We start from the raw sequence: 19646 nt of genomic DNA, 5'->3' as shown, positions 1-19646 counted from the left end.
AGGGATATGGGGATAGGGTGGGAAAGTACAGTTGATGTAGAAGTTCAGCCATGATATTGAGTGGCAGAGCAGGCTCGAGGGGCCTTCTGGCCTATTCCTGCCCCTAGCTCTTATGTTTCACAATTTTTTTAGTATTTTAAACTGTAGGGTTTTATATCAATTTAAGACAATTTGTAATTGTAAAAAAACAGAAAATGGTGGGTATAATTTGATCAACACAAAAAGATTCACTTAACAGGAGTAAACAGGTAAAAGGTTAAGTGAAGTGAATCCTATGATGGGTAATGAATGGTATAGGAGGCGGAAAGGCTGCTTGAGGTGATCGAGTCGGAAGGTGGGAGGAGGCTGCGAACCTGGTTGGAAGAGTTTACTTGAAGGATGAGATTGAGTGAGAAAAGGAGAGCAGAAAGAACCTGCATTTCTAAAGCGCCTTTTACATCATCACGAAATCCGAAAGTATTTTAAAACGAATGAATTACTTTTGAAGTATAATCACCGTGTTGTAGGCAATCACTGCAGTTGATTTGTGCACAGCAAGGTGCCATAAACAGCTGATGACGTAATTGATCAGCTAATCTGTTTTTGATTGTATTAGTTGATGAATGAATTTTGGCCAGGACATCTGCCTTACCGTTCCAGTAATAATCTAGGTTTACCATATCTGTACCATTTACAATTTTACAATCTTGGATAAGGTCCCCTTTACCACCATCACCTTTGTTAGCTTACACTTTCTCCATACCCTTTCAGCACATCTAGATTTTTTGAGGCATGGTGACCAAGACTGTATATGGAGTTTTTGTTCTGGCTATAAATCCTAACATTCTATTCGGGTTTTTTTAATTGCATTGCCACATTATAGGGAGTAATTGTATGCATGCCCACTTTCAAAGTCTCATTAAAGCCAATTCAGTTGCATTCATTTATAGATTTATGATCCACATTTTGTAGCCTTTGTGCAGATTTAATTTGCCATGTGTCTGCAATTAACATTACCAATCTAAATCTTCCTGAAACTCTTTAGTTGGATCCTTTCTCTGAAACACTTTAGTTGGATCCTTTCTCTACTACTGTCCCTATTTTACTGTCAGCAATTTTAACACACTGAGATTTAGCTTCAGTGTCAGCCATTTATGTAGGTTAGGAATTCGGGATCAAACTACTGACCCCTTCGAGACTCCACTCGACCCCTTCCACCAAATATGACATGCCTCTCATGAGTACTCTCTGCTTATTTTTAACCAGGTTTTTTGTCTAATCCAGTGTTCTCCCCTATATTCATGTGACTTTTAGTTTAATTAAAAATCTTTCATGTGTAACCGCTTGAGTTTTTTGTCATCCCAAATAAACATCATCATTTAGAGTGCTGTTATCTATTTTATTTTTAATGCCGTGAAAGAAGTTGAGGAGGTTTCTCAGGCAGGATCTTCCATGCTGTAAATCTGTGATGATCAGTTCTTACTTGAGGTCTGGCTGTGTAGGATATCTTTCAGCCTGCCTCTGAGCTTAGATTCCAGTATTCATGCTGTTCTAAGGGAAATGAGAATATGCTGAGGATTTTCAGACCTCATGATGATAACTTTAATCTTTACAGTCCAACATTATTGGCTGGCTACGAAAAGCACTTGAAACTGACAAGAAGGATTGGAAAAAAGAGCAAGAGCCAGAAGCAGATCAGGATGGATACTATCAGACCACTCTGCCAGCTATTGTATTTCAGGTATTCTTAAACTCCTCATTTATACCTTTTGCGAATACTCTGTGTGTCTTTTTAATATTTGAACACTCTAACATGATTAGACTGCTACCAGTGGTAACAAAGATGAGCTTCAGCTTCCAATACAACGCTGTAAATTTTGCTGCCTCAGCCCACCTGCCCCCATGGGGTCTGAACTAAGACTACAAAACTCCATTTTCCCAAAAGATGTAAAATTATTGTTGTGCTCACAGCAATTCTCCTCATCTCGGGTGCAATATATAAAATAAATCTTGCACGTACATGCATTTCCTGTCAATTTTTCCCCATGAAATTCCTGTCCACATTTATAATGGAAACTGTCCATGTAAACTTGTCACACTGTAATTGTACCCTCCAGTCAGTGGAGGCACTGCAACACTACACTGGTAGAGGGTGTAATTACACTCTGACAAGTTTACATAGGGAGTGCCCATTGTAAATCTGGGCGTTGGCATTTATAATGGAACAGTTGGCATATTACATAAGTAAAGGATAGAATGTATGACTTCAAAATGAGGACTTAATTACTTCTGGGTTCCCTTGTCCAATTAACCCCCCACCCCCCGCACTTTTAACATTACAACTGAGATTTTTAATTAAAGTGACCATCTCAATATTACTGGAGTTTTCACAGCCGGCATGACATCTGTGTCACCTTAGTTAAAGAGGACGGAAAGTTGGAGAGATACTTTTTGTTCAAAGTATCCAGCTGCTTTGTAGAAAATGTAGTTATAAAAATGTAATAAAAAAAAAATTAAAACTGTTTGTGGTCTGCCATTTCATGGCTCCACTCTGAACTTGTCTGGTTGCATCACTGACTGGGAGAGAGATCGCCTGTATCTTGGAGGGCTCTATTTTAATGGGATGTGACTTCTGACAGGCTTGGAGCTTGACCCCAAAGAAACATACTACTGTTAGAATATGCTGCTTCCTTAGCTGGTAGCTTTACTTCCCAGAGTTAGGTTGCTCCTAATTGATTTCTAGGCTGTCTCAAAGCTTGCACTCCCATATTAAAACGAATGGAGTGGTTCCTCTCAACATTAAGTGGTATTTTTACAGAGCTAATTTGATGTGCTCACTGCTGCTTTTGCTGGTATTATCGGTTAGCTGGTTGTGCTCTTCACGAATGTCCTAGACGATAGCCCTTGAATTCTTTCGCGGCTTCTCCCGAACCCCTACTGTAACTTCAGCGGAACCACTAGAAAAATAGCGTAAGTGGCCATTTTTCGCAAACTTATGCCGTTGGTAGCCCTATAGAATTTCAGGTCCTTTTTATCATATACATATATACAAGCAGGTGATATTGTGTACCTGATGTACTTGTGCTAAAGCAGTACAGTTTTTGTTTTAAATATATAGCTGAGGAAAGGAAAATATAAATGGATAAATATATGCAGCCCTCCTGGTCAGACCCCTTGCACTGGCCTGTGGTTTCCTCAAACAGTTGTTTTGACATTGGTGGGTGTTTTTGGAGTGTCTGTGTGATTGATGTACGCTGAACGATATTTGTTTGATGCGCTGTTTCAGATGTTTGAACAGAATCTGCAGGTGGCTGCTCAGATCAGTGATGATCTGAAACGCAAGGTGCTGACATTGTGCCTTCAGCAAATGAACTCCTTCTTGAGCAGGTGAGTACACTACTGCACCAGGCTTGCACTTGTGCTATTCAATAGTCCAGAGAGACCATTTAAGAATGACTGAGCTGAGCGAAGTTTTGTTTTTGGTAATTCAGTTGCAACTTGCGAATGTAAGCCCCAAATGCCATCCAGTTTGTGTCTGTGCCAAGATTTAATGATTACCTTGCCATTAATAAAACTGAAAACGCTGAATGTTCCCCCTCAACAAATAGTCTCCTCACAGCGGAGAAGAAAATGAGACAGGAATTTTTGTGGGGTCCTACCATCTCTTCTTTTACAGGAGACTAGATTGATCTTTCTTGAAAGTGCAGTATAATAAAATATATGTCGATTTTTTTTGTCTTGTAATACTCCTGGGAAGTGCCTTGGGACCTTTTACTACATTAAAGGTGCTATATTAATACAAGTTGTTGTTGTTGTAGAAAATGCAATAGGATTCTGACCTACAGAACTTTACTGAAACCCCAGATCTACTGAAGCCCTGGGATAACTATTGCTTAATCAATTACGTTGATAGACTGGAAAAACATAGAAAATAGGTGCAGGAGTAGACCATTCGGCCCTTCGAGCCTGCATCACCATTCAATATGATCATGCAACTTCAGTACCCCATTCCTGCTTTCGCTCCATACCCCTTGATCCCTTTAGCCATAAGGGCCACATCTAACTCCCTTTTGAATATATCTAACGAACTGGCCTCAACAACTTTCTGTGGTAGAGAATGCCATAGGTTCACAATTCTCTGAGTGAAGAAGTTTCTCCTCATCTCAGTCCTAAATGGCTTACCCTCATCCTTAGACTGTGACCACTGGTTCTGGACTTCCCCAACATCGGGAACATTCTTCCTGCATCTAACCTGTCCAATCCCATCAGAATTTTATATGTTTCTATGAGATCCCCTCTCATTCTTCTAAATTCCAATGAATATAAGCCTAGTCGATCCAATCTGTCTTCATATGTCAGTTCTGCCATCCCGGGAATCAGTCTGGTGAACCTTCGCTGCACTCCTTCAATAGCAAGAATATCCTTCCTCAGATTAGGAGACCAAAACTGTACACAATATTCAAGGTGTGGCCTCACCAAGGCCTTGTACAACTGCAGTAAGACCTCCCTGCTCCTATATTCAAATCCTCTCGCTATGAAGGCCAACATGCCATTTGCCTTCACCGCCTGCTGTACCTGCATGCCAACTTTCAATGACTGATGTACCATGACACCCAGCTCTCGTTGTGCCTCCGCTTTTCCTAATCTATCACCATACAGATAATATTCTGCCGCCTTATTTTTGCCACCAAAGTGGATAACCTCACATTTATCTACATTATACTGCATCTGCCATGCATTTGCCCACTCACCTAACCTGTCCAAGTCATCCTGCAGCCTCTTAGCATCCTCCTCACAGCTCACACAGCTTAGTGTCATCTGCAAACTTGGAGATATTACATTCAATTCCTTCGTCTAAATCATTAATGTATATTGTAAATAGTTGGGGTCCCAGCAGTGAACCTTGCGGTATCCCACTAGTCACTGCCTGCCATTCTGAAAAGGACCCATTTATTCCTACTCTTTGCTTCCTGTCTGCCAACCAGTTCTCTATCCACGTCAGTACATTACCCCCAATACCATGTGCTTTAATTTTGCACACTAATCTCTTGTGTGGGACCTTGTCAAAACCTTTTGAAAGTCCAAATACACCACATCCACTGGTTCTCCCTTGTCCACTCTACCAGTTACATCCTCAAAAAATTCTAGAAGATTTGTCAAGCATGATTTCCCTTTCATAAATCCATGCTGACTTGGACCGATCCTGTCACTGCTTTCCAAATGCATTGCTATTACATCTTTAATAATTGATTCCAACATTTTCCCCACTACTGATGTCAGGCTAACCGGTCTATAATTCCCTGTTTCTCTCCCTCCTTGTTTAAAAAGTGGGGTTACATTAGCTACCCTCCAATCCATAGGAACTGATCCAGAGTCTATAGCATGTTGGACAATGACCACCAATGCATCCACTATTTCTAGGGCCATTTCCTTAAACTCTGGGATGCAGACTATCAGGCCCTGGGGATTTATCGGCTTTCAAACCCGTCAATTTCCCTAACACAATTTCCTGACTAATAAGGATTTCCTTCAGTTCCTCCTTCTTGCTAGACCCTCGGTCCCCTAGTATTTCCGGAAGGTTATTTGTGTCTTCCTTCGTGAAGACAGAACCAAGGTATTTGTTCAATTGGTCTTTGTTTCTTTGTTCCCCGTTATAAGTTCACCTGATTCTGACGGCAAAGGACCTACATTTGTCTTCACTAATCTTTTTCTCTTCACATATCTATAGAAGCTTTTGCAGTCAGTTTTTATGTTCCCTGCAAGCTTACTCTCATACTCGATTTTCCCCCCTCCTAATTAAACCCTTTGTCCTCATCTGCTGAATTATAAATTTCTCCCAGTCCTCAGGTTTGCTGCTTTTTCTGGCTAATTCTTATGCCTCTTCCTTGGATTTAACACTATCCCTAATTTCCCTTGTTAGCCACGGTTGAGCCACCTTCCCCGTTTTATTTTTACACCAGACGGATGTACAATGTTGAAGTTCATCCATGTGATCTTTAAATGTTTGCCATTGCCTATCCACCGTCAACCCTTTAAGTATCATTCGCCAGTCTATTCTAGCCAATTCATGTCTCATACCATCGAAGTTACCTTTCTTTAAGTTCAGGACCCTATTCTCTGAATTAACTGTGTCACTCTCCATCTTAATGAAGAATTCTACCCTATTATGGTCACACTTCCCCAAAGGGTCTCGCACAACAAGATTGCTAATTAATCCTTTCTCATTACAGAACACCAAAGTCTAGGATGGCCAGCTCTCTAGTTGGTTCCTCGACATATTGGTCTAGAAAACCGTCCCTTATACACTCCAGGAAATCCTCCTCCACCATATTGCTACCAGTTTGATTAGCCCAATCTATATGCAGATTAAAGTCACCCATGATAATTGCTGTACTTTTATTGGACGCATCCCTAATTTCCTGTTTGATGCCATCCCCAACCTCACTACTACTGTTTGGTGATCTGTACACAACTCCCACGAGCGTTTTTCTGCCCTTTGGTGTTCCGCAGCTCTACCCATACAGATTCCACATCATCCAAGCTAATGTCCTTCCTTACTATTGCGTTAATCTCCCCTTTAACCAGCAACGGTACCCCACCTCCTTTTCCTTTTTGTCTATCCTTCCTGAATATTGAATACCTCTGGATGTTGAGTTCTCCGCCTTGGTCACCCTGGAGCCATGTCTCCGTAATCCCAATTATTTCATATCTGTTAACAGCTATCTGTGCAGTTAATTCGTCCACCTTATTACGAATGCTCCTCACATTGAGACACAGAGCCTTCAGCCTTATTTTTTTAACACTCTTTGTCCTTTTAGAATTATGTTGTAATGTGGCCCTTTTTGATTTTTGCCCTTGATTTCTCTGCCCTCCACTTTTCCTCATCACCTTTCTACCTTTTGCTTCTGCCCCCATTTTACTTCCCTCTGTCTCCCTGCATAGATTCCCATCCCCCTGCCATATTAGTTTAAACCCTCCCCAACAGCACTAGCAAACACTCCCCCTAGGACATCGGTTCCGATCCTGCCCAGGTGCAGACCCTCTGGTTTCTACTGGTCCCACCTCCCCAGAACTGGTTCCAATGTCCCAGGAATTTGAATCCCTCCCTCTTGTACCATTCCTCAAGGCACGTATTCATCTTAACTATCTTGCTATTTCTACTCTGACTAGCTGGGGTTGTTCTCCTTGGAGCAGAGAAGATTGAGAGGAGATTTGATTGGGGTGTTCAAAATCATGAGGGGTCTGGACAGGGTAAATAGAGAAAAACTGTTCCCATTGGCGGAAGGATCGAAAACCAGAAGACACAGATTTAACGTGATTGGCAAAAGAACCAAAGGCGACGAGAAAAAAAAAATAATGCAGCGAGTGGTTAAGATCTGGAATGCACTGCCTGAAAGGGTGATTGAGGCAAACTCAATTTTATCTTTCAAAAGGGAATTGGAAAAACAATTGCAAAGCTACGGGGAAAGGGCAGGGGAGTGGGACAAGCTGAAAGTCGGCATGGGCTCGACTGGCCGAATGGCCTCCTTCCGTGCTACAACCATTCTAAGATTACCCAAGTCATGATGTATCCTACGACTTCTCCATCCATTTTGCCGCAAACTGGAGCTTTAATTTTAATCAAGTTCTTTACCTCTCCACCTGCCTGACAGTAGAGGAAGTTACTAACAGGTGCGGTAACCTGCTGGTCTCGGTTGGAAGGTGCTCAACTCAATTCTGGCACTGCTTGCAACTAATCAGAATGAAAGTGCCGGTGAATGGACATCTCAACTAAAACTAACTGGTAACTTCCTGCACAGTCAGGTGAGTGGGCAGAGCTGGAGGACCAAAGCTTTATACACACACACACCTGCTCCTACGATTGCAGAGACTGATGGGGAGGTTTTAAGAAGTACTGACTCAGGCTGGGGACAACCTTTCTCTTGCTCTCCTATACTCTATGTGCACCCACACTTTTGATGTCCTGAAAAGTAAAGCAGCATCTCTAATTGTAAAACCTCTTCACCCCAATTCAATGCAGCAATAATGATCTAATGAACTCTTAGTTTCAGATGTTATAAATGATGCGATAAATTAATGATTGGGAAGGTATTTTTATGGTCAAGGCTAATGGAAAAAGTATGCACTGAGTCTGTGGGCGGGAACAGGGGGAATATGGAAAATGCGTACATCCTGTAAAATAACTGAGGATGTGACTACTTTAGAAGCTGATCAGGGTGATATTTTAAGATGCCTGGGAGCAGATCATCCACCTATGGTCTCTAGAATCGTATGCCATTTAGGAAAGCTTATAGAGATGGAGAAAATTAAACATTTAATTTTTAAAGATGATTGCCACATACAAAATTTAATTTTAAAAGAGAGAATTTTGCATGTGGTACTTCCTTAAAAGTAGAATATAGTGTCATTGAGATAAGAGGGGAGGGCACTGTGGACTTCTGTTTTATTTTTAAATGTTGTGGAGACAGAGTTTAGATATATCTGAATTGTATAAAAGCAGATTTGGCTGAAGGCTGAGATAATGGGATTTCTCTACTTGCCAGGTACAAAGAGGAAGTGACGCTATATAAAGATGATCATCTGAAAGATCGTCAGCATCCTCAGTTCTACATTCAGTACATGGTTGCAGTTGTTAACAACTGCCAGACTTTCAAGTAAATGTACAGCTTTATTTCTTTACCACACACACTGTTTTGCTGCAATAAATAGTTTATTTTGATTAAAAGTCTCCTGTGTAATAGTTTACTTCATTTTAGAAGTGCCAAGAAGTGTGAAAAAATATTTATTTATCGGCATCTAGAAACATCTTAAACATTCTTGAAATATGCTTTGGTTAATGTAATTAGTGTAAAATTATTCATTCTGTTTACTGCAGGGAATCTGTCAACAGTTTGAAGAGGAAATACACAAAGAATGAGTTAGTGATGGACGAAGAACATTATGCCAATCAGCCAACAATAGAGGTAACTCTGGATACGATTGCCAAGGATGGGTGTGCCTACCTGCTCGATGAAGTCTTCCTTGACTTGGAGGTTAGTATACACTAAATATACCTACAATTGGAAATAAGGTCTAATGTGAATTGACTCTTATAAACAAAGTGTTTCAGGAAGAGGACAGGACAGGTGTTTAAGGACAGGACGATACTATTACCAAAATAAATTTTTTTAAAGTCCATCGTTTACTGATGAAGGTATTTTTTTTTACTTTGGAGCTACTTACAATTAAGCTGCTCCTTTTTTTTTAAAAACTTATTTTCTGACACAGCGGTGAGTTATTTGTTTAGCCCTGCAATGCCCCACGCTGCTGATTTATCAATCTTGCCGTGCTGTCGTGGAGAAGAAAATGAGGGGAGGCTAGCACTTCTCCTCCTGGTGACTGGTTTCATAGCAACATAAATGTGTCATTTTCCGGTTGGCAAACAGTGACTAGTGGGGTGTCGCAGGGATCGGTGCTGGGTCCTCAACTATTTACAATCTATATTAATGACTTGGATGAAGGGACCGAGTGTGGGAAAGCAAATTGTGAGGAGGATACAAACAATTGGCAAAGGGATATAGACAGGCTAAGTGAGTGGGTAAAAATTTGGCAGATGGAGTATAATGTGGGAAATTGAGAGGTTATCCACATTGGCAGAAAAAAATAGAAAAGCAAATTATAATTTAAATGGAAAAAAATTGCAAAGTGCTGCAGTACAGAGGGACCTGGGGGTCCTTGTGCATGAAACACAAAAAGTTAGTATGCAGGTACAGCAAGTAATCAGGAAGGCAAATGAAATATTAGCCTTTATTGCAAGGGGGAATGGAGTATAAAAGCAGAGAAGTCCTGCTACAACTGTACAGGGTATTGGTGAGGCCACACCTTGAGTACTGCGTACAGTTTTGGTCTCCGGATTTAAGGAAGGATATACTTGCATTGGAGGCTGTTCAGAGAAGGTTCACTAGGTTGATTCCAGAGATGAGACGTTTGACTTATGAAGATAGGTTGAGTAGGTTGGGCCTATACCTATTGGAGTTCAGAAGAATGAGAGGTTATCTTATCGAAACATAAGATAATGAAGGAACTCGACAAGGTGGCTGCAGAGAGGATATTTCCACTCATAGGGGAAACTAAAACTAGGGGACATAGTCTCAGAATAAGGGGCCTCCCATTTAAAACTGAGTAGGAATTTCTTCTCGAGTGTTGCAAATCCATTGACTTCTCTGACCCAGGGAGCTCTGGAGGCTGGGTCATTGAATATATTTAAGGCGGAGATAGACAGATTTTTGAGTGATAAGGGAATAAAGGGTTATGGGGAGCGGGCAGGGAAGTGGAGCTGAGTCCATTATTAGATCAACCATGATCTTATTAAATGACGGAGCAGACTCGAGGGGCCAGTTGGCCTACTCCTGCTCCTAGTTCTTATGTTCTTAACACTGGTAGTGCATTTAGTGTGCAGTAATAATGAGTTTAGTGAAGATGTACAGTACTGCTGGAGTGCTATAATGTGGGAGGTGCATTCTTTCGTATGAGACATTAAACCAAGGTCCCATCTGTTTGCTCAAGTGGGCGTAAAAGATCCCATGAAACTATTTAAAGAATAGTGGTGAGTTTTCCCAATGTCTTGGCCAATATTCATCTTACAGCCAACACCAACAAAAACAGTTGATCTAATTTTGCTGTTTGTGGGATCTTGTATGCAAATGAGCATCCATGTTTGCCTACATAACAACAGTGAGTACACTTTAAAAGTAATTAGTTGACTGTAAAACTTCTTGGGACAACCTGAAGTTGTAAAAGGTGCTACAGGTGCAGCTTCGAGAATCTGGAGTTCCGGAATGTTCCAGACTCCGGCACAATTGGTGGCAGGGTCATCAACCCTGCCGACCTCGGGACCCCGCCGCCGTCCGATCTTGGGCCTCACCTCGCCGCCATTGCCTCGGAGCCTCCTCGCTGGTCCATCCGACGACCACCTCGCCGGGGCTACACCCGACACCACCAGCTCCTCGGCAGGGCCGGCCCGTCCGACGACCTCCTCGGCGGGGCCCAGCCCACCGCTAACTGCTCCTCGGCAGGGCCGGCCCGCCCGACGACCTCCTCGGCGGGGCTACACCCGACACCACCAGCTCCTCGGCAGGGCCGGCCCGTCCGACGACCTCCTCGGCGGGACCCAGCCCACCGCTAACTGCTCCTCGGCAGGGCCGGCCCGTCCGACGACCTCCTCGGCGGGGCCCAGCCCACCGCTAACTGCTCCTCGGCAGGGCCGGCCCGCCCGACGACCTCCTCGGCGGGGCTACACCCGACACCACCAGCTCCTCGGCAGGGCCGGCCCGCCCGACGACCTCCTCGGCGGGGCCCAGCCCACCGCTAACTGCTCCTCGGCAGGGCCAGCCCGCCCGACGACCTCCTCGGCGGGGCTACACCCGACACCACCAGCTCCTCGGCAGGCCGGCCCGCCCAACGACCTCCTCGGCGGGGCTACACCCGACACCACCAGCTCCTCGGCAGGGCCGGCCCATCCAACGACCTCCTCGGCGGGGCCCTGGCTGGCCCGAACCTCAGCGGGAATTCCTCCCCCCCCCCCCCCCAACCCCACTCACCTTTCTGACGTTCCGAAATCCGTAAATACTCGAACCTGGGCTCGGGTGTTTCCGGATTCGTGACGTCAGGAAGCAAATTGAAAATCCGGAACGGCCTCAATCCCGAGGGTTCCGGATTTTAGGCGCTGCACCTGTATGTATTAATGAAAATTTGTTCATTATTACACTCTTATAATTTGGGGATAAGCATTTTTTCTTTCAAGCAAGGTGAATGATTCAGGGCATATCATGAAAATCTACATGCTGCATGGTAGTAGCAACCATTGTATTGTAAAGGCACTTGCCTCCTGGATGCAGCCTTAACTGGCAGATTTCACGAGGCCTGTGAAACCCGAGCAGCTAAAGTTAAATTCAAAATGGAGGTTCAAGCAGAGGCTTCCAGCCTCATTATAATATTTAGATAGACGACCCGCCTTCTGGCAACCTGTTAAAACCGGAAATGCGTGGGTTGGACGCGGGTTCTGGTTGGGATTTTGATTTTTAACACTTAAACTTCCCACACGACCCCCAACCCACCCATTTTTTAGGTTAAAATTCCCTCCAAAGTGAGCAGTTTACGTTTTCTTGAGCTACGCCAAGTATAGTGGAAATGATTGGATCCCCAATCATCATGCACTTCTAAAATCTACACACCTTATTTCAGCCCCATCTCCAGGAGTTGATGACCAGGAAATGGCTTGCCGGGTCTAACGCTGTGGATATCATTTGTGTTACCATCGAGGATTATTTCAATGACTTCGCTAAAATTAAAAAGCCATACAGCAAGGTACAAATTTAGTTCTTAATTTAGAACAGTCTTTCTTTTCAAAACGGTATTGATAAGGTCACTTTTCTGGAGAGCTGGTGTTCCCATCACCCTCTATTACTTGTTGTGCTAACTTTCATCTGTCTTAAAGGCCAGCTCCACACGTATTGCAGAAAGATCATGCATCACTATTTTGTAGTAAGTTGATGCTACAAAATAGAAAATGTAGAAAAGTAACCGTTTTGTCTGCTGTGAATTTCTGCAATAATCAGTTTGTGTGTTCAGTAAAAAACACAATTATTTTTAGCCAGACCCTTATAATTAATGGAGTTTTACCGATTTTCTGAAGTTCTCAAGTTGAAAAGAGCACATCTTCAGAGGACACATAAAGCATTTGTTTAAAGGAGGATTGCCACCAAAATTTTGACATAATATACAGAATTCTGTTGAGAAGGGGCTGCAGTTTTACAAAATTGATGCATTTGTTTGTAGAGCACTTGAGTGGTGTGTTTTTATAGAGACTGCTCCAAAACCTTTCTATTGTGCTACAAGTAAAATGCAGTGAATGTTTCTGGTGTCATCTTTCATTCAGTGAAGTTTTTAGATTGGATTATTCTGGTTTGCAAATGTATAATTTATGACAGCAGTTTCCCTTTGAGATCTTCATAGCATCAAAAACTGCCCTTTGTTCTTTTACAGCAAATAACAATCGAAGCTCATCGAAGGGTCGTGGTGGAGTACATCAGAACTATGATGCAAAAAAGGATCACCTTTAAAGGTTTGGACGAGCGCAGAGAGGGGGCTGAGAGAGTGATCAAAGACGCAGAGCAGTTTCGATTCTTGTTTAAGAAACTTTCGACTGTAAGTAGTTTGCCCACCCAGTCACTGTTTCAGTGATATTTCTAAAGAACTGGAATGTGTGTTGTAAGCTCCATGAGATAATCGGTCTGGATATCAACAGTGAGGTCTTGAGATTATTATTTTTTTTAAGTTCCTGTTACTCACATTCCTTTTTCTGGTCTCATGTGCCATGTACAGTCCGGAGTGCAGACTGTTGAGGGATAATTAGGGAGCTCACCTGCTGGGAGCACATATTGAGAATTGAGATTGTGCCCCCACGATTTTCTTTCTACTGATTTTAATGGCCGGTACATTGTGGGGACTGCATTGTCCCAATTCCTGATGCATGCTCCCAGTGAGCGCGGCTCCCGGCTAGGAGTGTGATTTAATTGAATTGCCCCTGTAATCTGCTCCCAGATACTGCTGTGTTACTGGCCACACACAAGTGCATACGAGCCACATGGCGCGTTAAGACACATATTTAGCCTCATCCCAGCAGTTTCCCAACAGAATTACATAGAATTTACAGCACAGAAACAGGCCACTTAGCCCAACTGGTCTTTATACTTTTGACACAAGCCTTCTCACACCCCTCTTCATCTAACCCTATCAGCATATCCTTCTATTCCTTTGTCCCTCATGTACTTATCTAGCTTCCCCTTAAATGCATCTCTGCCGTTCACCTCAATGACTCCGTATGATAGAAAGTTCCACATTCTAACCACTATGGGTAAAGCAGATTCTCCTGAATTCCCCATTCTTTTTATTGGTGACTATCTTATACTTATGACTCTAGTTTTGGTCTCCCCCCCCCCCCCCCCACCTCACACACGCACACAAATGGAAACATCTTCTCTAGGTCTATCCTATCAAACCGCTACATAATTTTAAAGACCTCTATTAGGTCACCCCTCAGTCTGTTTCTAGAGAAAAGAGCCCCAGCCTGTTCAGCCTTTCCTGATAAATATATCCTCTAAGTTCTGTTGTCATCCATGTGAATCATCTTTGCGCTTCTCCAGTGCCTCGATATCCTTTTTACAATATGGAGACCAGAATTATGTACAGTACTCTTAAGTGTGGTCTAACCAAATATAACATAACTTCTCTGCTTTTCAATTCTATCCCTCCTGAAATGAACTCGTGCTTTGTTTGCTTTTCTAATGGTCTTACTAAGCTGCATTACTACTTTTAGTTATTTATGTACCTGTACGCCTAGATCCCTTTGCTTCTCTATGCCATTTAGATTTATTATCAAAGCAGTATATGGCCTCCTTATTCTTCCTACCAAAATGTAACACCTCACATCAATGTTCCTATTGAGCTGTGTAGCTGCAGAGCTATCTGGAGGTCCCATGTAGGCCGCTCAATGGCTTTATAATTGAAACAATCGTGCGTGCTAATTTGAATGGGCTGCGCAGCCCCTTAATGGGGCCACACACCCAAAACAATTAGCGGTAACATTGCCTCACACTTATTTATATTGATATAGAACAGCCGAGATTGGGAACTCGCTATGCGGGCATTTATAGATGCCAATCTTAGCTATACATGACAGTGTCTTAGAGAACCACCATGCTGCTCCATCTGTTGCACCATTGACTCGAGCTTTGTTTCGGGGCTCCTCGCACTAAATGCTTAGGTGCCTAAAGTAGGGATAACGAAGGCATGGGTTATACAAAGACCTTAAATAAGAATGTTTGTTCTTTGCCAGCACAGTGTTGATGCTACAAACTGCAGTGCCACAGCAGTGGGTGAAGCAGGTTCAATTGCCCCACTCTGGTGAGAGTTGCCACTCTTGGCAGCATAGCTGTGGGAAGGTAGATGCCATGTACTCGTTTACATGTTGGGAGAATGCCATTAACAAGCCATACACGTGTCTAGTAGCACCTAGATGAAGATTCTGCCCTTCATCTTGGCCACATGGAAACTAGAGGAATTAGGAAAATTGGTGCCAAAAAAAAAAGATGACCAATCTAAAATGTATTCTGCACAGATGTGATTACGTAACTAAATTGCACATTTGTGTAGAGGGTATGCTGTAGTGCCTATATCCACCAGTTGCTTTATCTTTACATACAGGGTTTTGGAGAGGACACTGATCTGCTGTGTGATGCTATTCCAGCTCTAGCTGAAGTCCTAAAGCTCACTGACCCATCTTTATTATGTCTTGAGGTCTCTACATTGGTTAGCAAATTTCCTGACTTCAGGTGAGATCATTCTTCTTGAACATGCCATTGTCATGGGAAAAAATTATCGTATACTTTCATGGAAAGCAGCAAAATAGGGTTATCGCTCACTAGATCATTGGCCTGTCAATGAAACTGGTAGAAAGCTTTCTGCTGGGACCAAGATTTGAGTCACAGAACTGCACAATATTCAGATCCTGGCTCGTTGTCTGAATTTGTCAGCAAGATTATCTTAAAAGAAATTAAACCTTTCATTTTGTAGAAAGGCAGAAATCTTCTCTTTCGAATAATGCACACTTTAAGTTGCACCAGTTGCTGTCCATCGATGGAGTGGCATTGTCAACAGTCATGAGCAACTAGTGTGGGCTGTCCAATCCTCTCAGCTTGAAGCTGATGCATGATAAGGCGGGAAGTCACTTTTTAATCCAGTCGCTCCACAGAAAATGTATTTTCCTGGCATACTTCTGCAGTCACAAAAGTCGGGAACTTGAAAACTTTGGTATGGTAAGATCCAAGAAAGAAGCATGGAAGGTAAAGCTAATAGAAAAATATATTGGCTTGGAATTTGCGGTCCTGCTGACAGCGAAGTGGCAGTATTCGCCATCATTTCGCCTTTGAAACGGACCGAAAACTCAGCCTGTGAATGCACTAAATCCTAACGCGGAAATCCTGAAGTTGTGGTCTGTCATTCACTGCTCCTCCTACCTTAGTGACTGTGTGCGCCTTTGCCTATCTTATTGATGCCATGCAGTGCTACCTGAGGACTATGTGACTGTCCAGGAGATTGAACAGTATAAAAACATTTTTAAACAACTTGCACTACAAGGTTTTATGTTGGTGCTAGTTTTGAGCAGTGCGCATATCCCTAATAATGTGTTACAAAAGTTTATTTTCTAGCTAATCTTTTATAATTTAGCTTTTTTTTAAAACTGTCCATGTTGCCCCACAGGGAAGAACACATTGCAGCACTGATGGCAATGAGAGGAGATGCCAGCAGGGAAATGAAACAGACGGTTATTGAAATTTTGTGGCAAAACACAACTCATCCTGGTCCTAATTTTAAGCCAATCTTCAAAGATATTTCAGTACAAAACTTAACACTGTCAAAATTAGTCAAGTGAAATGTGCATTTTTGGAAGTTAATATATACAGTAGACCCTCTCTCAATACAGCTGCATTTGGGAGGCATATAGAAAGTATGACAGAAAGAGTTGTATTATAAGCTCTAGTATACTTTTCCTAGTGTAATTTATTTTAAATTGTATCTGTGCAAGCCTCTCTTTTCAACTCATTCTTGAATTGTGAAATGAGTGAGTTCGAGCGAAAAGGATGACAGTGTCGTTCAGCAGACACTTGCTCGCTGAGCTCGTGGCTGAGCAGCACAATGGTAGCTTTCTGACCTAAAATATTGGATCGCCACAAGACTAGCTGTGGCTTGACTATTTTGGCAACTAAAGGTAAATAGAAACTGGTTTTGGTACCACAAGTAGGGCTAGACTGTTTTTAATGAGCTTATTAATGCGGCTGCAGTAAATAAAAAAGATATAGCTGTGTTATACAGAGGGGCTACTTTATATGTATTTTTGCCTTATGCATTTTTGAAAACAATTAGTAATTAATGCCACATTTTGGAAGACACATAGAATGAGGAATGTATTTTTATGTATGCACACTTGTACAGAATTTAAGGTGCATAACCATAAGCAAAATGGATTGACTGTTTTGCTGTGGGGTCTAAAATCTGCAGTAAAATAAATGAGTTTCCAAATGTAAACTAAACCATAGAATGTTTGATAGTGGACATTTCAAAATAATGTTTTTGTGCGATGTTTTTGAAACAAAATTTCAAGTCTGTATAAAAACACAACAATAAAGCATGGGTGTAAATGTTTACCGTAGCTGGCTCCACTTTGAAATGCTATATAAGCTATCTCGTTTATTGTGTAACTCAAGTTTCAGAAGATCAATACTTTTAGCAGGTAAACCTATTTTTCCTGACGGAAGTAACAGTGTATGATGAGTTGTCTGTTAAGTCAGAGGTATTCAGTGAAGAATGGACCCTTTCTATTTGAGTTGTGGTGACTGTGGGCTCGGGAGAACATGACAGGTTTGTGCTAGAATGGACCAGTACCATCTTTGTCTTGCAGTTTTTTTTTTAAATTCCAGTTGTGTGATCTTGTACTTCGATCTGACTACAGGGATCGCATCTTGGAACAGGCTGAACGGCAACCATTTAATCCTTTTTTTTAAACTCCAGGGGGCCGAAATTGCCCTCCGCCCCAAACAGGGAATTAAATGGGTATTCTGGGGCAGAGAATGGAGTGAAATTGGGAACTTTAAAAAAAACAATTCTGTCGGGGCGGCTGACAGTCGGGAATGGGGCACTCAGCGCGGCGATGCTTATGATGCCCCTCCCCTTCAGTTAAACGGGAGGGCCACTGTGAGATCTGCACAAAGTTTAGTTGGGCCATCAGGGAGGATTTCAGCCGGACCAACATCCCAGTACCCAAGATAGGATGCCTGGCTGCCTGTTGGCGGCCCGACTATTGATATAAAATGGCAGCCGCGCTGCCCAGTCACTAACAGCTTCCCGAAAGGGGAAAGCTGTCTAGGGCACCGAACGGCAGTCGATCCGCTCCCATGGAGCAATTTCAGGAACATGGGCGAGCGGTAGTGTGCGCCACCACAGCAATAAAGGAGGGCAATTTCTCAAATGTCGGCACCTCCGCCCCGACTGAGCGGTAGATGCTTACTGACCCGTTACCAGCAGTGGTATTCATCTTTTGTTTATCTCTGCATTCCCAAGGATAGGGCCCATAATCTCACTGGGGAAAATCATTGGACTGGTTTTAGGCCAAGAGGTATTCAAAGACCCTTATCCTACATAATGCCTACCTCAACCTGGGCTCTTGAAACTAATGGAGATTGGAGCACCACTTCCGTGTTCTCCTCAACCTTTCTGTGATATTCAACAGTTGGCCACACCATACTCCTCCACAGCCTCTCCTCTGATCTAGTTTAATGGAAGTCTCCTTACTTAGTTTCATTCCTATCCATTCCAACAGCCAGCACCTCTCCAGCAACTTTTTCTGCTCCTGCCCCTGTTGGTCACCTCCAGAAATCCCCAAATATCCATTCTTGGCTCCATTCTCTGTCATCTACACACTGACCCTTAGTGACATCAAGTCAGCTTCCATATGTATTGTAACAACATCCTATTCCATCTCTTGTTACTTCCCTCGACTACCTGCGTGACATTAACTTGTGGAAAATCTGGAATTTCCTCCAGCAACTGATCCTCATATCTCTTCCTGACCACTCTGCACAATGCGAGTCATCCTTAACCCAGAGCTGAGCATCAAACACATATCCTATCCATTGCCAGAACCAATTACATCCACCTTTACAATAGTTCCTGTATTCACCCCGACTTGCTGCCACTAAAACCTCTATTTCTCCTCCTTGCCAGCTACCACCTTCCACAAACTCTCGACTCATCCAAAACTCGTCACCTGCATCTTTTCTTGTACAAAGTCCTGGTTGACCCACAACACCTCGCTGATCTATACTGACACTGTTCCCAACCCATCAAATGTACTGTCCTCACTGATCCCTCCATGACATTTTCCTATCCTACCTCTGCAACCTCCTCCAGTCCTATGTTCCCTCCTCTGGCCGTCCATGTTGTGGTATTCTTTTTAGTGCTCTCATCTGAATATTCCTCCCATAACTTTTAAAAGCCCCCTCACCATTTCCATGTCGTCCATTGTATGGCACCAACAGATGTTTTTGTATGTTTAAAGCTACATTAATATAAATTGTACCATTTCTTCTTGTACTGAATGAATTGTCTAAGAATGCCAGTTCCAAAGATTGAATGCTACTATATGAAAGTGGTATCTTTCCTAAGTTTATGACTTATGCTATGGTAAAGTTCAATAGATTCGCAGCAGCCCTGTTACTTTGCTAAAATGACTATTCTTCCTAGATGAGTACAGTGAGTATATAATCATCTGGGTAACAAGCCCAATCCTTGTCTGCCATCTACACAGCAGATATTTCAGCAGGGAGTACTGTATCGACGTGAGGAACAGGAACCCTGCCCAATTCCTCTTTCTCTACTCAGACAATATGAAGGATTATTTTCTAATCATCTCTGAATAGCTGGCCAAAGGCACCCCTCACTGGTAGGGGAGAGCATCACTAGTCCAGAATGTCCAACTACTAGCCTTGCATATATAATGCTTAATAAGTTGTGAGGTTAAGACTACAATTTCAATAAATTGTGCAATCAAATTACAGTATAAAACACCCAGG

The 19646-nt window shown here is 42.7% G+C and overlaps 1 protein-coding gene across 2 annotated transcripts in view; it reads left to right on the top strand.

Annotated features, from left to right (window-relative positions):
• exoc3 (exocyst complex component 3) overlaps nucleotides 1-17220 on the top strand; it is a 41743-nt gene extending 24523 nt beyond the window's left edge. For both annotated transcript variants that reach the window (XM_070880514.1, XM_070880513.1), the window contains exons 7-14: nucleotides 1595-1720; nucleotides 3266-3366; nucleotides 8523-8633; nucleotides 8855-9011; nucleotides 12202-12324; nucleotides 13003-13164; nucleotides 15223-15350; nucleotides 16279-17220. In XM_070880514.1, coding sequence (XP_070736615.1) covers nucleotides 1595-1720; nucleotides 3266-3366; nucleotides 8523-8633; nucleotides 8855-9011; nucleotides 12202-12324; nucleotides 13003-13164; nucleotides 15223-15350; nucleotides 16279-16450 — 1080 coding nt within the window. In that variant the 3' untranslated portion in view covers nucleotides 16451-17220. The remainder of the gene's footprint in view (nucleotides 1-1594; nucleotides 1721-3265; nucleotides 3367-8522; nucleotides 8634-8854; nucleotides 9012-12201; nucleotides 12325-13002; nucleotides 13165-15222; nucleotides 15351-16278) is intronic.
• The last annotated feature ends 2426 nt before the right edge of the window (nucleotides 17221-19646 follow it).

This window comes from Pristiophorus japonicus, chromosome 5, assembly GCF_044704955.1.
Source record: "Pristiophorus japonicus isolate sPriJap1 chromosome 5, sPriJap1.hap1, whole genome shotgun sequence".
In the NCBI taxonomy this organism is placed as follows: Eukaryota; Metazoa; Chordata; class Chondrichthyes; family Pristiophoridae; genus Pristiophorus; species Pristiophorus japonicus.
The sequence above is the reverse complement of the archived record's forward strand: the minus strand, read 5'-3'. Positions and strand labels throughout refer to the sequence as shown.